At 49.4% G+C, this 23,428-nt stretch overlaps 1 protein-coding gene across 1 annotated transcript in view; it reads right to left on the bottom strand.

Moving 5' to 3' along the window:
* Nucleotides 1-8,468: 8,468 nt before the first annotated feature.
* Nucleotides 8,469-23,428, bottom strand: part of DNAH6 (dynein axonemal heavy chain 6) — a 256,202-nt gene continuing 241,242 nt past the window's right edge. Inside the window, exons 70-76 of the mRNA XM_075562653.1 lie at nucleotides 23,256-23,385; nucleotides 20,918-21,045; nucleotides 18,790-18,975; nucleotides 18,073-18,145; nucleotides 17,100-17,251; nucleotides 10,993-11,215; nucleotides 8,469-8,572 (exon numbers count right to left, since the gene is read on the bottom strand). Coding sequence (XP_075418768.1) covers nucleotides 8,469-8,572; nucleotides 10,993-11,215; nucleotides 17,100-17,251; nucleotides 18,073-18,145; nucleotides 18,790-18,975; nucleotides 20,918-21,045; nucleotides 23,256-23,385 — 996 coding nt within the window. The remainder of the gene's footprint in view (nucleotides 8,573-10,992; nucleotides 11,216-17,099; nucleotides 17,252-18,072; nucleotides 18,146-18,789; nucleotides 18,976-20,917; nucleotides 21,046-23,255; nucleotides 23,386-23,428) is intronic.

Genomic DNA, 23,428 nt, shown 5'->3' with positions numbered 1-23,428 from the left:
AAGTCATTCCCAATGCCAGCCGGTGGTGCTGGATAGATCCTCATCGGAAAACTTTAGAATCCAGGGCCCCTGGAAAGCTGCGTTTCCTCATTTAGGTCCTGATTTCAGACATGCATCTGGGCTTCTGTGTCTCTCTTGATAGGACTGTGATTAGACAGGACCATGCAAGTTGTCAGCTCAGGTAGGGCTCGTCACCAGCAGAGGGATGGGAAGGGCAGGAACATCTTATGTCCCAGAAGGTTTGTCCCAAGATGGAAAGGCTGGCTAACAGGTCCTTAAGAGAAATAGAACTCTAAAACCAAGCTCACTGCCACTGTCTCTATTCTGATTTATATAGACTGTATAGAACAGAGTCGAACTATCCTTATGGGTTCCAAGGCCATTAAATCTTCAAGGGCACAGCAAGCTTCATCTACCGCCTGGAGAACAACTGGTGGGTTTGAACCAGCAACCTTTTGGTTAGTAGCCCTAGAAGGTTCCTTTTAGAGATAGCCACCAAGAAAGGTTGGAGAGGTTCCTGATAGAGAAACGTAGGATGAGCTAGTCAAGAGGAGGGGATTTTTACAAAGAAGGCTGTTCTCCCATTGGTTAAGGGCACATGCCAGGGGCAGCAAACTTACAGTAACCAAGGAAAACAGCGGCGTGGAAGGAGGGATATGTGGGAATGGGACCCTATCTCACGGACCTGTGGGAAATAAGCTAACAAGCCGCTCCTAGCGAGAAGAAGGAGGAAGATGATAAAGGGGGCTGGGCTGTGTGGGATCTTTTGCTGACGTGAGACCTGTAGTGTGTTACATCTTCAGAGGACAAGGATAGGTATATGTGTTGGGGGCAGAGGGGAAGTCGCCCTCCTGCTGTCAGCAGGCTGGAAAAGATAGGACATGCTCCTGGCCCTGAAGCTAGGACAGAAACAAGGAAATAGGGGGTTTCTTGCCAGGCTGATCTGTGGGGAAAATAGGCCAGCCCCCCACAACTAATCATGGGTTTGATAGGTGCAATTGTATGGTTAAGATATATAAAGATCATAGTAAAGTCATAGAGAGCATGAGAGATATAGGAGAGAGTAAAATAAAGAAGTCAGACACATGTCATGGTAGCATGCTCACCTCCTGGATGGCCAGAACTAGCCAGGTCCTCGCACAGCGTGGGCTGAGGTGAGGTGCGGCAGAAGCAGACAACCACCTGGAGGAGGAGGTGAGGTGGGCCAGAGACCCAGAGAGAGCCGGCTGGACCAACTTTATTGTTAACCAAGGCTTACAGCTACTTAGGGGGCATGATTACAGGTAAGCACATGTCACAGGAAGGGACAGTACAATAGGCATACAAGCAATAGGAGGGGGATATACAATGGACATAGGTGTGACAGGAAGAGGATGAGCTTGGGCTGTACACATGATAGGAAGGGGAGGGACTAGGGGTATACATGTGACAGGGGTGGACCCTAGATTTATGATGGCAATCACCCTTGGGTGGGCTCTCCTTCAGGGAGTGGGCCCCACTTGTTGTGAGATAAACAGTGGTGTCTGCTTGCTCTGGATGACTGATAACCCTTAGGAAGAATGAGTCATTTGCCAAGTGGCTATCATAACCACAAACCTAAGGCTTTAAACAACACAGATCGATTATTTTGTAACTCTGTAGATCATAAGTCTGATACAGGTCTCTAGCAAAGTTGTCAGTTGGACCGTGTTTCCTTCTGGAGATTCTTAAGGAAAATCTCTTTCCTTGACCTTTCCAGCTTTTAGAAGGTGCCCACATTCCTTGGCTCATGGGCTCTTTTCTTCATCTTCAATACTGGTAGCATGACATCTCTTTGACCACTTTTCCATAGTCTTACTCTCTGAGTCCACAGTGGGGAAAGGTTTTCCAATTTAACCCTTTTGTGATCTGGAGTGCATACATAGTTCCCACCCACATTTTCTGCACCTAGGATTTTGTGGGAAGATGCCATCCCACTTTCAGTGCATGCTGTCATGTATAGCTAGGTGAGTCCGAAGACCCTTTGGGACATATGTGCTCACTACTTGTATGAAAATCCACATTACCTCAGAAAAGCTAAAAAAACAACAAAAAAAAGTCATTCAGAATGCCTCCTATTACTGAAAACACATAATTCCAATAAAAATCCAAAGCAGAAAATAATTGTTTTGAAAGTGACAGGTGATTCGATTGGACCCTCCAGATCCCCCAGATCATCTCTTTATCTCAGGATCCTTTACTTCATCACAACTGTAAAATTCTCTTGTCACCTATAGTGACATATTCACAGGTGTGGGACATTCGGGCATCTTTGGGAGTCATTGCTCTGCCCAGTGCTTACAAAGGCCTGGGGATCTGACCCGCATTGAGAGAAAGGGAGGTACACATGAAGTGAGCACCTATTGTCTGCTCAACACTGTGAAACATGTTGTTGGTTGAACGTTGTGGTCAGTCCCCACAACAACCAGGTGAGACAGGTCAGTTTTGCCAAAGCAACAGAAGTGCAGAAGGTGAGAGCCTTATCCAAAGTTCTGAGCCTGAGCTCCTTCATGGATACCACATGCCCTCCTGGGACTGTGGGTGAGTGCCCAGGAGAGAAGCAACATCACCCAGGTGGGTCTCTTTTTGAGACTCCGATGAAGTGAGTTGACTATCAAAAGCAGGCAGGGGGAAAAGCAGGCCATGTTCCCAATGGCCTTTGTGCACAAGTGACGGCAGGCTTCTGCTTGCATGACTACAGGTTGAGCTGAATTGTCTGGACTTGGGGTGAACCACAGCATGATGACCTAGAACCTCAAGCTGCGGTCAGATACACAGACAAGCCCGTGCGCTTTGGGACTGATGGGGGCTTAGCAGCAGCTGGAAAGGTCTGTTTCTGGCAGAGCAGCAGCTGACTCTACTCTCTCTGGGACCTTCAGCCTGGGCCGGAGCCCACAGGAAACTTCGAATGTAGGAGCCTTCCCTGGAGAACACGGTGAAAGCTATCTGTACTCTCCATGTTTTCTGCAGTGAGAATGGCTTAGGTTTGTGATCGGTAACAGTATCTCAACCATGATTGTGAAACATGACATGGTACTTTGGGCAAGTCAGCTCATTTTTTGACCCTCAGTGCTTTCAACGACAGTGTGGGCATTATGATTCTTCAGGACCCATCAACTCCAAAATTTGAGAAAGAGGTAAAACCAATTTCCTTTGGTCATCCATCCCCTGATGCTCAGCCCTCCCCCGGCCCAAAGGACTATGAAGCTTGGCCCTCAAACCCTGGCCTGGGCTACTTGATGGAACTGGGTTTGGGTCTGAATGTGTCAGCTGGGATTTAGTCCCACTGTAGATCAACTGCTTGAGCCAGAGAACCGAGATGCAGTGAATTTGAGACCATGTTCCGGGCTAAGTTAACCGAGCAGCTATTTCTGGAGGGGCCACCGTGTGCCAGGGCCTGTTTAGGTTGCATGGAAAGCAAAAATGACACAGATAGAGTCTCTGCAATTGAAGTCTCATCAGGGTTTTGGGGCGGGGGCTACCTGACCACCTGCTTCTGAAGCTTGCAGAACTTAGGGTTGACACGTCTACTTTGGGGCCCTGGTTTCTGGTTGGTGGAAAAAAGGGGTTTATCTAAGAGGTGTCATAGGTTGTGGCAGACACTGTGCTGGACTCTGGAGACAGTGGTGACTATGACATGTGCTGTCTCTTGGGGGTCTTCCAGTTGTGACCATTTCTGGAGTTCTCAGCTTCTGGGGGGTGGTTCAAAGTAGGTGATTTTTGTCCTTCTGTTGCTATTGAGAAATTTCCTTCTTTCCCCCAATCTTGGTCTTTCTTTTCTTTTTTTTTTAAAAATTCTCTTATACCTACCCGCTTCCTCACACAGGGTCAGGGATAGATACTGCCTTCTCAAGTTCCATTAGACTGTGGTCAGAATAGGCTTGATGCCAGCAGGTGGGTGAGGCAGAACCAGAAAGGAGTGATAAAGGCAGTGTTTCTCAGCCTTCCTCAGGCCGCGACCCTTTAATACGGTTCCTCGTGTTGTGAGGACCCCCCAACCATAACATTATTTTCGTTGCTACTTCATCACCGTCATTTTGCTACTGTGATGAATCTGGCGGCCCCTGTGAAAGGGTCATTTGACGCCCCCAAAGGGGTCGAGATCCACAGGTTGAGAACCGCTGGATTACGGTCTTACATGCACTGGTCTGCTGTACCCACATCTTTAAAGAGGGAAGCCGAGGACATTGGCACATCGTTCACTGCTCCCCGTCCTGGAGCAAAGGGGAACTTCGAGTCGCTTACTGCCTTTATCAAGTGACAATGGGATTGACAACTAGTGGCTGGAATTCTCCATCTTCTCCTTCTCCCCCTTCAAAAAAGATCTGCTCGGGGAAGAAAGTTGGCCTTTCCAGGGCTTTTACTTCTTCACTGGACTAGTGGGTTAGGGCCAAAGTTACCCTCAGGGGTAAATAGAACTAAGTTTGTATTGCCCACCAGTTGTTAACAACCTACCTCTGGGAAAAACTAGTTTATGGCCAGACCAGTGTGAGGAAGGAAGGAAGTAGCCCTGAAGACACCTGGACAACAGCCTGAGTGTCCTTTGCTCGAGACAAGAGGCAGAGTCTGTTGTTCAAAGCAGGGACCTCATAATGGTCCAGGAGGGATGACCAGGGCTCAGGGGGGTTTGTAACTGTTCCCATGCACCCTAGTGATACCGCGGTTAAACACTGGGCTGCTAATGGCAAGGCTCCCAGTTAGAATCCACAAATGGCTTCGTGAGAGTCAATTCTTGCTCCCTTAAGGGTTACAGCCTAGGAAAACAAGAAAGCCAGTTCCCTCTGTCCTATACGGTTGCTATGAGTTGGCACTGAACTTGACACCATGCGTCAATACACCAACCTAACCAATCTAAGCATTTAACCATTTTACATCCCTCTTTAAATACTGGACCCTTAAGTGACTTTCTGCAGACAGTGGTGACCTATCAGGGAAGGAGAGTGATCATATTCAGGTAAAACAAAATGTAACAAGGAATAAAAATAAAACAAGGCTCCCACGCCTTATTGTTTCTTCCTCCTGAGTGGGAGACTAGGAGAGAGAGTATGGTGGGGTTATTAGCTCAGAGGTTAAGAGCACTAAACTGATAACAAACTGTCAGTGGGTGGAACCCCGTGGAGAAAGATGCAGCAGTCTGTTGACCTAATGAAATCTTTGGAAATCCTGTGGTGGTGGTGGTGGGGCAGTTCTGTTTGGTTCTCTAGGGTGGTTATGCGTCAGAGTTGATGGCAATTGGCTCTGGAGGTATATTGGTGTGGGTAAGGGAGAAATAAAGGCTTTCTTGTGATCACTTCTCCTGGTGCCTTCAAACACCAGACAGTCGCTGCTTGTCTGGTCTTGTCCTGAACTTTCTTGTTATCTGCATGGCTGAAGTCCGAGCTGTAAGAGGGAGGAGGATTTTGTGTCGCCCTCCACCCAGTACCGACACCTCCTGCTCCAGTTTACAGAGAGAAGAGGAACGGGACTTCACAGCCTGCCCGGTTTGTCACCTGGGCTCCAGGAGCACGGGAAGCTGGGACCACAGTGCAGTCACTGTCGCCACCACAAGTGTTTCCACCCGGAAGTGTCCACCTGCCCATCGAGGCTGAGCAGAGGTTCTGGAAGAAACGAAGGAGGCCGATGCGAAGGACATGGCTCTGGCAGCTCAGCGAGCTGTGGGTCCATCTGGAGGAGAGGGGAGGCAGGGCGGTGGGTGGGCCGGCCACGCAGGAGCTCATTGACTGGGAGTGCTGGGGAGCCAGACTCCCCTAAACAACACGACCTAGCACTGCTCTCCTTAACACTCACTTACGTGAGGAGGCTCGAGGCTAGGGGAGGGATGAGAGCCTTCTCAAGGCCCCTCTGCACACCTGTGGCACCGATTCCTGCTCTCTGTGGAGATGAAGCCAGATTCAAGGTGTTTGCTTCGAGGCAGGACAAGGGTAACCTGCTCACCTCTGTTAGAAGGCATCTGTGGGGGGCACGGATGGGCCTGATGAAAATGGAGCGAAGCTTGGATAAAGGCTGAAGTGACTTGATTTTACAATTAGTGCTTGGCAGAGTTGGCAGCAACTCCATAGGATGTGCTCATTCAGCCCCATCCATGGTTTACTGGGACATTGGCCGTGGCAGCATCTCAGACCCCCTCTTCCAGGGTGGGTATAGGAGAGCCAAGGGTGGTGACCCTGCATGGGTCTGCAGGGCACCGGCTCTGGAATAATGACAGCACAGAGGCCTGGCATCCAGGCTCAATGTTCAGCCTCAAGGCATTGAGTTCTTTGTGCCCGCTGTTGGGCGCAGTGCTCTGGTTATGACGTGAATCGGACCAACATTGGCCCTGCCTTCATGGAGCGCGCTCACAGTGTGCATGTGTGTGGAGGAGGCTGGATTTGGAGTCGATCATCCTCCTGGCACAGTGTGAGAGTATGTGAGTGTTAGTGTGTCTTTATTTAGGTTACTTGATATAGGCTGGTTATCCCTCCTTCAGGAAATGGGCTTGGTAGCTGATACTGAGTGGAAACCTGGCAGAGTAGAGTCTGATGACTAACACTTCTGAGTCTGGATGAGGGGTCTTGGGGATCTGTTGCTTAGTAACTGGTGGATGGAGGGCCCAGTGGGGGCGGGGGGCAGGAGTAGAGCACTCTGCTGATCATGGACAGTTCAGCGGTCTGAGTGCGCTACACTAGCCACGGGACAAGGACAGAGTAGTCTGTGTCCATAAAGATTCACAGCCCTGGCAGCCCTGGGGGCAGCGCTGTTCTGTCCTATCCGGTCGCTGTGAGTTGGGGCTGATTCAATGGCAGTGGGTTTGCTTTGGCTTCAATGCCGAAGGAATGAGGGAGCGAACAACTGGACAAAGACAGAAAGGCGTTCCAGACAGATGGAAACATGTGGAAGCCTAGTGTGGAAACCCCATCACATTAAAGAAACCAAGGTAGGTGGTATCTAGCTGGAGGCTGGGAAGGGAAGTCGGGGTTGGGTGAGAAGAACCAGAGGGTTGGTCAGTCTAATCCACACGGTCACTGCTCTTTATCACTTGGCTGCCTTTTCATCACGGCAAAGAGAGGCAGAGACACAAGGAGCCCACCGACATACACCCATTCCCGTCTTTCAGGGCAAGGAGGCAGATGAAGTCGGTTGGGTACTTGGGGGCTGTGGAGAAGGCAGGGGCTCCTGCTGTACCCTGAGATGCTGTCTTTCTCTTTGCCTCCTAGTGCTGTGCTCCCACATCTCCAGGGCCCCCTCCTGGGCAGGCAGATCTCTGCGGAGCTGCGGTTCCCTCGCTGGGGCAGTCCCACCATAGCCAGACAGTGGCCAGCAGTGCCTGTCTGTCTCTCTGGACTACTGTGTTTTGGGTACTGGTGCTGGCGTTCCCAACAGAAACACCCCTTCTGTAAAGGCTGGGGCAGCCAGACAAAGTAGGCCGGCCACACCTGCCCCGCCACACTCTGCTCTGGCCTTGACCGGCCCATCGTGGGAGAGGAGATTCAGAATCAAAACCACGATTGGTTCTTCTCGGTCCAAGAATGATGACGGGTAGCCCACCTTGCTGGGGGTGGGAAGGAGATGGACAGCTTGGTAACATAGCTATACATGGAAACCATGAAGCATGTCTGTGTGTATACATAGACGTGTCCTCCCCACAATATGTGCAAACCCAAGCCAGACTCACTGCCATTGAGCCGATGGTGACTCGCCGTGTGCAAGGCGGCCTCATCTCTCTCCTAAGGAGGGACTGGTGTGCTGGAAGCACACACCTTTCCAATATCCGCCTAGCACCTAAGTCACAGTGCCACCTCAGGACTTCTGAAACCAGCAAACAACTCTTAGCCACATCACCTGCCTCTGCCTCCTCAGCTCTGTTCCAGCAACTTCGATACCGTGGTGCAGTGGCTGTGGGTCCTGACACTGCATTTTCCTGTGGCTCTTCCTCCCTGTAAGCTCCTGTTCTGCATCCAGTGGAGCCAGGGGTGGTGCCCTATTCAGGAGCCAGTGAAGCCTGCACTTTGGCTGCTGTAGATGGGAGGGTGCCACCGGAGCGCACTGCCGGTGACGGCTGGGGAGGCTGTGTTTGAGGTGCTTCTACAAAGCGGTTTCAGTCTGTGCCCCCACTGCTGCTGCTGCTGCTGCCTGGGCCTCCGCCTCCCGGCCTCTGGGCGAGAGAGACCAGCGGGGTGGAGGAACAGAAGCCTCCAGGCCAGGGATGGAAGCACATGCAGATGTAGACAGCAAGGGGCCTAGTGGGTGAGCCGGAGTGCGGGGTTCGGGGTGCTCCAGGAGGTTACTGACGGCCCCCTGGGCCGAGGGAGGGCTCAGTGTACAGCTTTGAGCAACAGGAAGCAAACCACTTTATTGCCGATTGTACGTGAAATACAAGCCACTTATACTACACTGTAAGTAAAAACAAAAAGCACTCGCTGTGTTCCCATGGAAACCCGCAGACCTTGCTGGCCCCTCGGGGAGGCGCCTTGTCACTCGCTCAGCTGGCAGAGCAAAGCCGACCCCTTGGCGATCCAGTAGTCCTTGGACCTCTTGGAGGGCAGGAGGATGGTCACCACAAAGTTAGTAGAATGGCCTGTTTAGGGACACAGGGAAATAAATAAATACAAACATAAAGGGAAGGCAAGCCCCCTGTGCCACGACACTACAGTGAGGGCCAGGTCTCTTAGGCTCCAAATAGCCCTCCCTGGATTTCAGGTCTGCGCTCGAACATGAAGGTAGACAAGGGATCCTTGAGTCCAGAGTGTGTCTGGCTTGGGCTTTATGAGCTCTATTTCAAGTTCTCTGCAGTCAGATTTAGGGTTTGCATGGTCTTCAGTCACCTGTGGCTGCAAAACTTGACTTTGAGGACACCGGACCAGAACCCAGACCCAAGCTTTCCATGAGACTCACGGGAATGCATCTAGTAGGTTGATTTTACACATATTTCATTTTTCCCTCCATCCATCTGTCCACTCACCCACTCATCCGCTCACCCACCCCGGCGCCCCCTCCATCTCTCCCGTGTTCTGGAGTGCGCTAGGCACCGGGGAATCCTAGATGGATAGCACCGTCAGGTGGTTTGTCTTTGGCTGTGGGACAGCTAATGGCAGAGGTTGCTTTTGTAACTTCTTCAGGGCGGGCATCTGCGAGGCGCAAGGACCAGGGTGAAAAGAAAGAGGTCCTGCCTTCTTAATTGGCGTTGCCATTTCCGGCCCTCCAAGCACAACATTCTCGATCCATGTGCAAGTTACCAGCAGCCAATGCTTCGATCTGCCCCTCTCATCGCCGTCCCGGGTGCCCTGGTGATAGCTAACCCTTGAGTAACAAGCCTCCCATCACAAAAGCAAGGGAAGGCAGCCTCGCACGGCCTTAAGAGACAATTACTGTTTTTCTGGGACCTGGCATTTGGCCAACGTCCTAAAGAACCCCTCAATCTCTGCTCCCTGCCCGGACTTTCCTGGGGGCTGGTTCCAAGCCTGTACGGGAGACAGACAGTGACGCCCAAGGAGTCTGGGAGGGCGCGTGGTGGGAAAAGGGAATGAAAAGATAGTTGAGTTTTTCTAAGAACGTTTTGAAGCTGCTGGGATAAGAATGGTGTAAGGCCTCCCCCAGATCTGGAGAAGCCCTTGGGCGCAGAGCCAAACCTGTGCAGCCATTATGTGTGCAGGAAGCCGGATTCGCCCACTGTCGGCTAAAAGGCCGACGCCCTGGCAGTGGAGCAATTCGAGCCGTGAGCGCTGCTAACTAAACGGGCCGTGCTTGAATCGGCCAGCTGCTGCCCGGGAGGAAGATGTGGCTGGCCGTCCATAAAGTTTGGCGGCCCGCAAGACCTTCTGGGGCAGCTTCTCTGTTCTAAAGGCCTCTGTGTGTCGGGATGGACTGGCCAGCGCGTTCATGGGAAGCAGATGGCCACAGCCCGCTCCTGTGGAGGGCCTGGTCAGTTCACACCCTTGACCTTTTGGTGAGTAGCTGAGCATTTAACCACCGCACTAGCAGGATTCCAAAAAGTTACCACTGTATTGTACACAAATGCTGTGCATGCTATAAACACACAGATACATGTATGTGTGTGCGCGTGCGCGAAAAATGCAACTTCCACGTGTGAGTCTTCGATGAATAATATACGTGCATGTAAGTTATTTCTATGATGCATGTAAAATATGGGAGAACTAATAACGGAGATTAGAAATGTCTGATTCCAACAAGCAGTAGAATGTAAATAGAAAGGTGCTGTGCTGACACAAAGCTCAATTAGATCAAGTGCACAGAATGTTCAGTGTACTTTTCATTTAGAACTGGTAAGGTACAGAAAACAAATATTTCACAAACACTGTGGGGACAATTGGTCATACAAAACTTAGAGCCTTTCATGACATACCACTTACCAAAATTAAATTACTGATGGATTCTACAGACTCAATCACAACGACTTTAGAATTATTCACACCTTGGTGAAATCAAGGAGCCCTGGCGGCCTGGTGGTTACCAGTGAGGCTGCTAATCAACTGCACGGTTGGCATTTTGAAACCACCAGCCACTCCGCCTGAGAAAGATGGGGCTTTCTACTCCTGTAAAGAGTTCCAGTCTCAGAAACCACAGGGGCAATTCTACCTAGTTCTATATTCTAGGATCTGTAGGGTCATTATGAGTCCGGGTGGACTCCACAGTGTTTCTTTTTGTTAACGAAGAGAAACTTCCTGTACAGATTGGAGCCAAGGAAGCCTGGTGGGCAGGGCCACTCAGTCGCACCAGGTGGCTAGGAATGAACAATGGATCCCACGACTCCAACAATAGATGGGGCCACACCAGCTTGCTTACATCGCGTGCCAACAATAGATGGGAAACATTAAGATGAGTAAGATTTAGAACATTTACCTATTTGCATGCAATGGTTGGCTTCCTTTTAAGCCTGGCTCAAGACTTCCCTTTGCCTATTAGAGGTGAGTGTATAGACCTTCCTTGTCAGATGTGCTTTGGTCACTCCCCACACTGGATCCGTAAGGGTGTCCTCACCTGTGGTTGACAGTGTGCCTGCGCGGGCCCCTGTCTTATAGAGCGGGGAATGGTACAGTGCAGGATCGGGCTCATAATTCTGTTGAGGTTCAAAATGCACCACAGGCAACATTGGATTCATCTGCCCAGACAGTGCGTCCTCTATCACCATCTCCTTATCGTCCCATCGGGAAGCATCCATGAACATCCCATGAACAAGAACGCCGTCTTCCGGAGAGGGCAGCTAAAAGATACCCAGAGGTTTAGAGGTGAGAGGAGAACACTGCTTCTCAGCTTGACCTCACCACATGGTTTTCCCACTCCTCCAGGCTGTCTATGAGGGGCTCCCCCCAGGGGTCCCACTCTGCTGTCATCGCCTAGCTTCTTTGCCTTTCTCCTGGGAAGCAGATAGGGTACGGACTGTGGTCAGCACTGGCTACTCTTGGCACAGGGTTCAAGGGCCCGGGTTCCTTTCTATATCTAGATGGGAGGCTGCACCGCTGCAAGCATATTTGCAGAGTGCCTATGAGAAATCCCTTTCGTCTTGTAAAATATAAAACACATTTGATTTGGAACGTTTTTATTGAAGGATAAAAAGAGCTGAGGAGAGATGCTATCCTCAATATCCTGCGATTGGATGTCTTTTCACTGGTGTACAATTTCCATCCCAGGAAAAGTAGCAGAACATCTCCTTAGACTAGGCAGAGGTTGATTTAGCAGGGCTCAAGTGCAAATTGCAGGCAGCTTGGTGTCATCCTTCCACAGACGGCGAGTGTAGTCACTTCTGGGGCTCTGGACGTTTGGCTAATTGGAGCCTTAAACCTTCAGAAAGAGGCCCCAGCAGTGGACACAGGTGGTGCATTTTATAGTGAAACAAAGGATGGGGATTTTGTGAGTGTGTATGTGTCCTGAGCTTTCTCTCTTCCGGGAATGGCAGGGTAGGATTGGCATTCTTGTTTTCTGGGCCTCTCTCCGTGCAGTTAAGGACCCCTGGTGGTGCTGCCAGGTTAAGTATTGGACCGCCAACCACAAGATTGGTGGTTCAACCCCAGCAGCTGCTCTGGCGGAGAAAGTTAACACTAGCTGCCCCATAAAGATGTAACAGCCTTGCAAACGATGTAAGTTTATTAAGATTTGGAATCAAATCCTTGTTTGATTGTTTTGGGTGGGGTGTGTACATCTGAGTTAACAGTACCTGAGGGCCATCTGGTTTTCCGTGTGACAAGCTCTGCTGGAGACATCCATCGCTTAAGCACGGTGCCCACAGGGTCTCACCCACTCAGAGGGAGGGCCTGTTTCTAAACTGGGCAAAGGCTGGCAGTGGCCCTGACTGTTTATCTCAGAAGTAAAGCTGTTGAGATCTATGCCCTTGCTGTCTCTCAACATTTTCTGGGAGGTGGGAGGATGTGTTCAAGCAGAATTAGCCATAGTTTAGGAGATGCTGTGAGACAGGTCATCGAGCCAATAGCTGAGATCTCCACCGAACTTGGAGGTCCTAAAGCATTGTCTTGACTTGGTGTACCTGACCCAACCAGAGATGTAACATGAACTGGTGGAGAGGACGTGAACCTCAGTCCCTGGGGTCACTGTAAACTGCTCGCCAGAGCCAGCCAGGGACACAGAACAGGGAACCTGGTTGAAGGCTTTTATGTGTGTGCTGCTCTGCTTTCCTGCAGCCTCAGTGATGCCTGACATGGAAGGGATTTAAAAAGAATGGAGAATACATCCCTAAGTTTGTTTTTCCCTCTTACTTTTAAAGATAGTTTGATGCTTGTGTTAGAAACGGTTCTCTAGAGAAACAAAACCAGGACACTTAAGATTATATAGCTGTAGATATTTACAGCATGAAGGAGTATAACAGCTAATTAGTCCACACAGCAGTACAGAGGGCTCAGTTCAACTCACTTCCACAGAACAGTTAATATGCTGGAAGCCCTTCAACTCATGAGGGCTGCTGGGTCCAAGGTCAAGGAAGCAGACAGCTGAATCTTCCCCAGGGCAATGCAGGCAGTCCTGGCCACAGGCAGCAAACAGCAGGGTGCGTCACCAACAGTCAACAGGGCAGGAGCTTAGTGAGGCAGGCCCAGGTGGGATATAGAACTCAAGCAATGCAGGATGACAGAATCTGACCGCCTCAAGCTCAAGCAATGTATACACCAGCAGTGTGGCGAAGCAGGTCTCGAAGGAACCCCAAGCTCTAGCAACATGTTACATGAGTTGACTGTCCTACAGGTAGTGTAGCTCACACATTGAGGCCGAGAACTAGCTAAAGCAGCCACATGCTGGTCCGACCATCAGAGAGCAAAAGAGAGGGGGGCAGGGCTTTCCCCAGCCATTTACCTCTTTGCCCTCCAATCAAACTGCAACTTTATTAATCCCACATGTTCCTATTGGCCAGATTGGCACACTACACCTACCTATCAATGCTGAAACAAATTTCCTTCAAAGCAATCAGCCTTTTCCCTCTTCACTGTTATCTTAAACACTGGCAATGAAGAGTGTTAGCGGGTTATATGTTGGGTTGCTAACCACAAGGTCAGCAGTTTGAAACCACCAGCTGCTCCAAGGGAGAAAGATGAGGCATCCTACTCCTGTAAAGAGTTACAGTCTTGGGAACCCACGGGGGCAGTTCTGCCCTGTCCTAGAGGGTCTATATGAGTTGATTCACCTCGATGGCAGTGAGTTTTTGGTTAAGATACAGGCAAGTATTTCATAGGTTAAGGCATGTATTGAGGTCAGTCCATCATTCTCTTATTTTGCAAAAGGGCAAGGGCAAAAGGCAAAAGTCATTTCGTTAGATCTAAGTAGTATGATACCGACGTAGTTACAAGATGAGTAGCAGTAATGAATTCTGTGATAGTTTAGAACAGTTGAGTCAAAGCCAGTCATTTCAGCTACAACGATTGGTTATTGAGCCCTTTTCTTTTTAGATAGTTTCATTGGCATATACTTCACATATCATACAAGGTAATCTTTCAATTATATGAAGAATATTTATGCAATCACCACCACTCTCAATTTCAGAACAATTTCTTCTCATGCTCGTTGTTAGATACCAATTTCTCCCCATCCCCTGCCATGACCCTATCCCATTACTGTCTATAGGTCTACTCAACCTAGATTTCATATACCCGAATCATAAAAACGCAATAAAAAACTCAACAACAATGAAGAGTGCACCAAACCCCAAACAAACAAACTCACTGCTGTTGAGTCACTGCTGACTCATAGCAAACCTGTAGGACAAGGCAGAACTCCCCAATGGTGCAGCGCTTGTGCATTGGCTGCTAATGGCAAAGCCAGCAGTTCAAAACCACCAGCTGCTCTTCAGGAAGAGTGCACAGTCTTTGAAATACCTGTACAGGTGATTTTCCAGGCAAGGTTGAGAATCAGTGATATTCTAGATCAGTGGTTCTCTTACTTTAGTGGGCGAAGAACCACCTATAATCCCAAATCCCACTATCTCCTTCAGAGCCATTCTTATTTCTAAGGAGCCTTCCTCTTGTACTTCTTCCAAGGCAGATTTGTCTGTTTTTCTGGCAGTCCATGGCACTTTGTATATTCTTTGCCAACAGTGTAGTTCAAATGCATGAACGCTTCAGTGGTCTTCCTTATTCAATGTCCAATCTTCTCATGCATGTGGGTGAGTGGATATCCCATGGCTTGGGTCAGGGGTTCCTTAGTCCTCCAAGAGACATCATGTTCTTCAACACGTTAAAGAGGTCTTGTGCAGTAGATTTACCCAAAGCAGTATGTTGTTTGGTTACTTGACAGCTGCTTCTCTGAGCATTGATTTCTGATCCAAGTCAGATGAAATCCTTGACAAGGTTCATCTTCTACATTTGTCATGATTTTCTCTGTTGGTCTAGTTGTGAGAATTTTGGTCATCCTGAAGACTGCAGTCCTTGACCTTCATCAGCAAGTGCTGCAAGCCCTCCTGCCTTCAGGAAACAACACTGTGTCATCGGCATTTTGCAGGCTATCAGAAGCCCTCCTCCAAGCCTGAGGCTTCATTCTTTATATGGTCAATGTTCTTGGATTATGCAGATGGAATAAATTCAAAAACCAAACTCACTGCCATCAAGTTGATGCCAAATTACAGAGACCCAACAGGACAGAGGAGAGCTGCTCCCCTGAGTTTCTGAGACGAACTATTTACAGGAGGAGAAAGCCTGAGTTTTGAGGGCAGACATAGCAGACTGCAGCCCAACCAGAGCCCTGGGCCACCAGGGCTCCTGCAGATGGAGGATGTGTGGTGAAGGCATATAACCCTGCGACACACCCTTCCCGATTTAAACCGCATCGTCTTTCCTTGTTCTGCTCAAATGACTGCCTCTTGGTCCACATACAGGTTCAACATCAGCACTTCCTAGTCTTCTCAACGTTGCCCGTGGTTTGTTTTAATCCACACTGCCAAATGCCTTTGCACAGTGAATAAAACAATTAGACACGTTGGTGGTGTTTCCTGGGTTGTAGCCAAGATCCGTCTGACTTCAGCGGTTTCTTGTTGATGGACAGCTGCAACTGTTTTTTAATCATCTTCAGCAAAATTTTACTTGCATGTGATTTTAAGGATATTGTTAGATAATTTCCACATTCAGCTGGGTTACCTTTGGGTCCAAATAGGGCTCTCTTCCAGTTAATCTTTCTAATTTCTTGGCGTAGGTGATTGAGCGCATCCAGTGCTCCCTCAGCTCAGGAAACATTTGAGCTGATTTTCTGCCAATCCTGGGAGGCTTGCTTTTTTGGTTACTACCGCGGTGTGTTCAGTGGAGAGCTGTCAGAATTGCTGGGCTGTGGTCCAGAGTTGCTGGTTTAGTGGTCCTGGGAATTTTCATTTCTAACAAAGTCTCAGGTGGTGCTGAGACTGTTGACTGGGGGCACTGAGCCTTGACATCCTCTGCTCTAGAAGGAGTAAACTATGCAGACGAACAGGTCAAAAGTGCATCCGTAGCATGTTCCTATCAGGTTTGAAATATAGTCATATAACATGTAGTTAGCACATCAGATCTGTCGGGAGGTACCTGAATGCTTGACCAAGATAATGAATTTAGCCTATAATGCTTATTGTGGACCTATTAGGTCTTGGTTGCATTACATCTGCGTGTTCATTTAATCCGCACTGGGACATGGGTGGCACGAGCCCATTTCATAGACAGGAACGCTGAGGTGCAGATGTGTTTCTAACTGCTCCAACTGACCGAGCTGGTGAGGCAGGATTCAAACTTCAGCCTCTCTGATTCTGAAACACTTGTTTTTATCCTTCTGCTACATTGCCCTCACAAGGAGGACACAGTTACTGTAGGTATCTAAAGAAATCAGGTCTTCGCCATCGTCCCTGTTCCTCTGTGGCTGCAGAAAGTCGGGCAGTGCAGTTTCAGTGGGTACAAGGTTGACCCAGGACACGGGAGGTGCTATGCCAGGCCCGATGGCAAGGTTTTCCAGTTTCTTAATGCAAAATGTGAATTCGCGTTCCTTTCCCAGAGGAGTCCCCGGAGATCAACTGGACTGTGTTCTACAGACGGAAGCACCAAAAGGGGCAATCGGAAGAAGGCAGAAGAAACGATCCTGCCAGGCAGTCACGTTCCGGAGGGCCATCACTGGTGCATCTCCTGCCGAATTAATGGCCAAGGGGAATCAGAAACCTCAAGTTAGAAAGGACCTACGAGAAGAGCCTATCAGGGCTGCCAAGGAAGCCAAAAGGGCAAAGCAAGCCTCTTAAAAAGACAGCAATGGCTGCGACTAAGGCACCCAACAAAGGCAGCACCGGAACAAACGCCTGTGAAAGTGTCTGCTCCCTGCGTGGGTGGAAACCCTAAGTTGGCAGATGAAACTTAAATCAAGATGCAACTATAGCTTAAAAAAATAAACAAAGTGTTGCTTTACTCTATGTTTACAAATCAGACTCATTTAGGCTGCTCCTCAAACTTCTCGTCATTCCTAGTTAGGGAGTTGGTCTTGCATGTGTGAGTCCTGTCCTGCCCCTTCCTCTCCTAGATAAACTGATGGCATAGGAGGTGGGGGGTGGGGAGCAGGGGAAGGAGTGGGTGGAAATACAGAATGGCAGCGGGACAGGAGGTGCCTTGTTGTTTGGCGACAGTAGTTGGGGGCGGGGGGGGGTTTCATACCTCTTTGTCCATGGGCAGTTCTTGTCCAAACTGCACCGCCTTGGCAGCTTCTACCACTGCAGCTTGATCCCGGTAGGCGGGAATCATGTTGAACTTGAAGCTCAGCTCATCTATCGGCAAATTGTATTTCCGGGCATGATTCTGAAGAGTCCCTGTAAACACAGAAAGCAGAAAGCTGAGTTCTGCAAACACCACCGCGCAGTCTGACTTAGAGGCCGGTGGCTTTGTTTGTAGGGTGACCCTGGGCCATCAACTCCGTTCTCCTCCCCAATGCCCCAGGGGGCTGCTCTAGTGTTAGAGCTTCTTGTCCACAGTGAAGTCCTCACCACCAGCACCTCTTTCTGGAAGCCTGCACCTTTTGTACAAGTGTTGGTCAGGCTTGGGAAGAGGGTCCGAGGGTCGGGCTCTGTCAAGGTGCCAGGGAGGGGCCTGCGGGGAAGCCTGGGCACTAGTGACAGGGGGAGCAAGAGGAGGGGGCTTCCCAGCCCAGTCTCCCTCACTTTCCATCCTTGTCTCCCGTGTCACGGTCAGCTGTTCCTGCAGATACAGACGAGACAGCTGAAGGGCTGCGGAGAAAGCTTTGCAGAGGCTCTGACCCTGGGCGTCTCCTAACTGGATTGTGGCTGCTGGGGGGACAGCAAGCACCTGTTTCAGAAGGGATAATGTTGCACCGAGCTGGGGCTGGCGCAGGTGCCCTGAGTGCCACTCCGAATCCCTGGAGCCTGGAGTCCTCGGTGAGAGTCCACGGAAGCAGTGGGGCCCACACTTTCTAGCCTGAGAGGGGCAGGAGTTCAGTTTTTGGGGGACACCTGCTATTCATGCCACCCATGTGGTTGGGGGGAGGATGCGCATGGCCTTGTTGAACTTCCCTATAATCTGCAGGCAGTTAGGAAGCAGCCATTTGCCAATGTCTGAAGAACCCGCGCGTGACAAACCAAGTGGTGGCGAGGCTTTTCAGGGGAATCACTCCTACCTGTTAGGAAGCCTTGAGGGAAGAAGAACCCAGAGATCCAGAAGGACTTCGGCTGCCCTCTCTTGAGCCACAACTGAAGGAGACACAATTACACTGCGATGTACTTATTTCTGAAGCACAGTTTGCCATCGAAGTAGATGACATGTTCTAGGGCAGTGGTTCTCAGCCTTCCTATTGCTGCGACCCTTTAATACAGTTCCTCATGGTGTGGAGACCCCATATGTGGGCGTATCTGCATGTGGACAGACCCGCCTGGAGACGGATAGAGGAGCCGTGTCTCGGTTCCTAAAACCATCGGAAATAGGGTCTTAAGCAATCCCTGTGAAAGGGTCGTTCAACCCCCAAAGGGGTCGCGACCCTCAGGTTGAGAACCACTGCTCTAGAGGGTCTCTTAGGAGGCAGGGCCTAGCCAGTCTATTCTTACAGCTTGCCCTGCCTCCTCGGCTCCCTGACCCCGCCTGACCACAAACACAGCGCCTGGCTATGAAGGGAGATCCAGCAACAAGGTTGCTCCTCTTAGCTTGGCTCTCTACCCCGTAGTGGAGGCCACTCATGAGACTGGAAGTCCCAAGGATGGCCTGGCTGAAGAGTGAATGTGGGAATGTGACTGCATCATAATCAGGATGTTGTCCTCAGCACCCCCCTTCTGGACACTCACGTGATCCCTCCCTGATCATCACCAGAGTCACCAAACCCCAAAGAAGTGAGTTTACTTACATCCACAAATGCAGTCCTCAGAATAAGATCTTTCACCCACGATCCTAGCGGTTTTAGGGAGGGGTAGGCTGTGTTGGACCAGAGAGAGGGGACCTGGTTGTTCAGGAAACTGTTATAGACCTTCTCCATCTCCTCAGACATCACCACAAGCCCAGCAATGGCTTTTCTCAGTGTTTCTAGAGAAGTCTGAAAGAAGAAAAGCAAGGTCAGTACCCTTGATCAGGGTCATTTATCAAGGATGAATAGCGCTCAAAGGGACACAGCTCTGGATGGTAGGTACTGCCTGGGGCTGCAGGGCCCCCTTGCAGGGTCCTCTTTGCACACGGCCTCCTGGGCCAACCTCCCACTCCACTCCCTCCTGCCCCCAATTTTGCATGAATTTTTATAATGTTAGACCAACAAAGTAAGGTTTGTAGGCTCAGGGTGTGTGAGACAGCAGTGGCAGTGTGCAGTCAGTGGAAACGAGGGAAGCAGGGGGACACCCTCGGAAGCTGAGAAGAATGGCTCCCGGGCCTTCTGGCCAGCATCCAGCCCTGCTCCAAATCCACAGGAAGAGAGGGCCTGATGGTGAGTGGTATGAGAACCAAGCAGGCCATCTCTGTCCAGAGGACCCCGGGAGCCCCAGGAGCTGCATCAGAAGTGAGAGAGAGCTACAGGAGAGCAATCTTCCAGCAGCTGGGAGAGCATCTCCTTGAACGAGAAACCATTCTTTCAGACTGGACCCTTACCCGGCCCTCCCTCTAACAAGAGATGGGGCAGTCAGGAGTGCTGAGAGATGGCAGGGCTCGCAGTGGCCATGAGAAATACAGGCTGATGCTTGCCACTTGGCCAAGGACAGAAACGGGTTCTGAATTTGGTTACGGCTCTCAGGTTTCCTATTGATGTGAGAAGTACTACCAATACTGGGAAAATAGACAAGTAGGTGTCAGGGGCCAAATTGATGTTGATTAAAACACAAAGTGAGGCCCAGGACTACACAGCATAGTCCCAGTGACAGACAAAGGTATTGATGAGGCTAGCCATCCTTAAATTCCTTCATTTTTACAGATTTATTTTTAACCCTTTCTAGTTTCCTACATCTCTTTCCATAAGACCTATAGTAGGAAACACAAGGTTATAATTAGATTTAGTCTGATGATCTGAGAAACCATTGGCAGCAGACTGCAGGGAGGAGTTTCTCAGCCAGAGGAAACACAGGCATTCCATCTTCACAAGCCAGAAACTAACTCACACGCCACCAAGTCATGACCCTAGGTAGGCCCTTTTGGGTTTCTGAGACTCTTTGTGGAGGTAGAAAGCCTCATCTTTCTTCCACAGATTGTCTAGTGGTTTTGAACTGCGACTGTCATGGCTAGCTACCTAGGCTTCACCACTCCACCACATGGCTCATTCCATCCTAGATACCAAAAATAGAATCAGGCAGTGGTAGCCTTAATGACAATGCAGGGAGAAGCCATGAGAGAGAATGACTGCTCGGGATCTCAGTGTCATGTGAAATAGGGAGAGGTCACATTGCAGTTGATGACGTTCCTGGTCAGGTATCTGTCAAGTCAATGATAAGTTGAAGAATGTATCCGCATAGAAAATATACAATGCATAGAAAATATAGAACTCCTTAGAAGTGAAGACGGCAAGGTTTTTTTCTTAATTAATTTGGATGTATCACCAGGAGGGGCCAATATCTAGAAAAGGAATTTGACTTGATAAAGTAGAAGGCCGGCGACAACGAAGGAAACCCCTAATGAGACGGACCCGGAGAGACACAGGGTGGAGGAGAGTGGCTGCCCTCGACCCACAGTCTTGGAGGTGGTGCAAGATCAGGAGAGGCTTTGATCTGTTCTCCATGAGGTCACCAGCAGTCAGAGCCTACTTGAAGGCAGCCAACCACTACCCCGACTATTAAAGTGGGGAGGCTGAAGATCTGTAAGGTCACACACTTGCGGCCTCATTATTAGAAATAGGGAATGCAGATTCATTAGAGGGGGATTAATTCCAGTTTAGACAAGTTAGGCTTGAAGAGATGTTGGCATATCCCAATGGGAATGGAGACTTCTCGGCGTACTCATATCCTTAAACAATTCTCTACAAAACATTGATACTCAATAGCAATGAAAGTAAATACCCATACATGTATCAAGTTCAGCAGATTGTTAAATCGGTCCACTTCTTGCCCAAGGACTGTGGTCAAGGAGTTAACGCGGCCTTGGGAATCCTTGGTGAACAGGCCCTCCGAGGCACCCTCCATCAGCAGGGCTTCTGCGAATGGAAAACACAGAGCTGCAACATCCCTGGTTTCTGTGCGCATCACTTAGGTTACTGTGATGTGCTAATCTTTAACACTCTCATGCCAATTTCTTCTGATATTCAAGTCATGTATGCAGGCCTTACATCTGACAGCGTTTCTGTAATTAGGGCTCTGTGGCAATTCATTCTGCTTATTATCGAAGCAGTCACCGAAAAGGAGCCTCAAATTCAACTGCACAGGGATCAAGTGATAGTTTATACATGGATGTATCTATGTATCTCAGATGTTAAACTTGTGTATCTTATTTTTTCATCTGAAAACACGCTCCTTGTGGCTGTTTTCATCTTCTCTGCCAGTCTGTGTGGTCTACGGATCTGGGATTGGGGATAGTAGGTCTTTGACTGCTGAAGTCAAATACAACAGGTTGACTGTGCCTAATGAGGTGACAGTGGGAGGAGAGGAGAGAGATTCAGAGGGAAAAGGATGAAGTGGGAGGTGAAGGACCAATTGTATTGAGTTTGAGTGGATATTTTGCCTGAAAGGCTCTAGTGGATGTGGAGGCTGTACACGAGGGCACAGAAAGGTCAACCTGGGCTGAGGGGAGTCAAGGCAAGACAAGGGACATCCTGAGACCAGAGGGAACTACCCTGGGAGCCTGAGTCCTTTCCTCTACCATGTAGGTATGGAAGGCATTTGTTTCCTTGAATACCTACCTTGCATCTAGGAGAGAAAGGGGTAGGGGCGAGGGACAGAGACGAAAGAGACTTAGCATTTATTCCAAGTTACTGAGCATCACGTACAGGAATGGATTTCACAGTCAAACTCCATGATGCTTACAGAGAGAAATCTCTTATATGCCAATAGGACTCCACATCACATGGACATTATTTCTGTAGTAGTCCATCAATCTATCCATCCCTTTCTCACCAAGTCCTCCAACTTATATTTATTGATTAAAGATGGCTTTCTGAAAGAAGGGACTCAGTCCACCTCCACTTTAACTAAGTCCTCGACTCCAGGAACCGTTCTCTCGGGGGTTTGCTCTGAGGAGGAGATCATGGGGTCTGAGTGCAAACTTCATCCATTCCCTGGGGGCCTTGTGGATACTGGGGAGAGCCAGCCACAGGCCTCTTTTGGCTTCATTTTCTTCCTCCCAGAATGACATCTCGGAGCTGGTTCCGACGCATGGCGGGCGGCCCCAGTGGTACAGAGTAGAGCTGTCCCATAGGAGTTTCTTGGCTGGAATCTTTATGGAAGCAGAGTGCCAGGCCTTTCTTCTAGGGTGCGATGGCACATGTTTGAACGTCCAACCTCTCAGTTAGTAGCAGGGCACAAACTGTACCCCCTTCCCCCCGGGACTTGACCCATGACGAATGGACTAATAAAATCTAAAGCTACAGCCAATGTCAATGTGGAAATGGATCTCTTGTGATCATTCAGCAAGATTCCGTAGCGTGCCAGCAACCCCGGTGAAATTAATTTAGCCATTTCTCTGGCAGAGGGAAGCATGAAAAGGAATGGATTCCAGAGATGGGTTGTCTAAGGGGATATTTTACAGCAGTGGGTTTTTAAAATCTGCATTGGCCAGTGCGGCAGCGTTTGGTACGTGCTTTGTACGGCTGAGGAAGTGAGCGTTTGGTGTTGTTTTATACCTTTTAAATTTAAGTGGGGGGACGGAGACATCAGACAGGGCAAGATATGACAAAATAATAATTTATAAATGATCAAGGGTTTATGAGGGAGGGGGGAGCAGGGAGGGAGAGGAAAAACGAGGAGCTGATGCCAGGGGTTTAAATGGAGAGCAAATGTTTTGAGAATAATGAGGGCAATGAATGTACAGATGCGCTTTACACAATTGATGTGTGTATGGATTGTGATAAGAGTTGTATGAGCCCCTAATAAAATGATTAAAAAATATATTTAAGGGCCCCTGTCTTGCTCTCAGCAGGTCTGGAGATAATAGAATAATGACGCCAAGGGAAACGGAGGAAATGCCCCGGCTGAAGTTCCTTTGGGCTAGAAACCACCTCACTCCTGCTGTTTCTCATAGCTCAGCTGCTGAGTGCTGCAGGATTCGTCAGCAAGTGCAGAACTCGCGTCAGGGGCCGACACGTAAGGACAAGTCTGTGTATTTAGTGGGTTTGGAATCTTGCTTATAACTTAACTCCCTTTGCATTTCTTCTTAAAACTGCCATGACTGATATTAGGATTTATTGATTACCTGGAACTCTGGCCCGGACGGAAGCAACAAGTTCTTGAACAATTTCATCATTACTCTTCCCCTCACCGCCTGAAAATGACCTGGGCTGAACTTCCAGGATGATGTTGATTAACGTGTTGGTCTCTTTGTACTGCACGGGAAGCAAGTAGGAAACAGTCAAAGAGTCACTGGTC

The sequence above is a fragment of the Tenrec ecaudatus genome, chromosome 11 (genome assembly GCF_050624435.1).
Source record: "Tenrec ecaudatus isolate mTenEca1 chromosome 11, mTenEca1.hap1, whole genome shotgun sequence".
Taxonomy (NCBI): Eukaryota; Metazoa; Chordata; class Mammalia; order Afrosoricida; family Tenrecidae; genus Tenrec; species Tenrec ecaudatus.
Note: the sequence above shows the minus strand (reverse complement) of the source record. Positions and strands in the feature narration are given on the sequence as shown.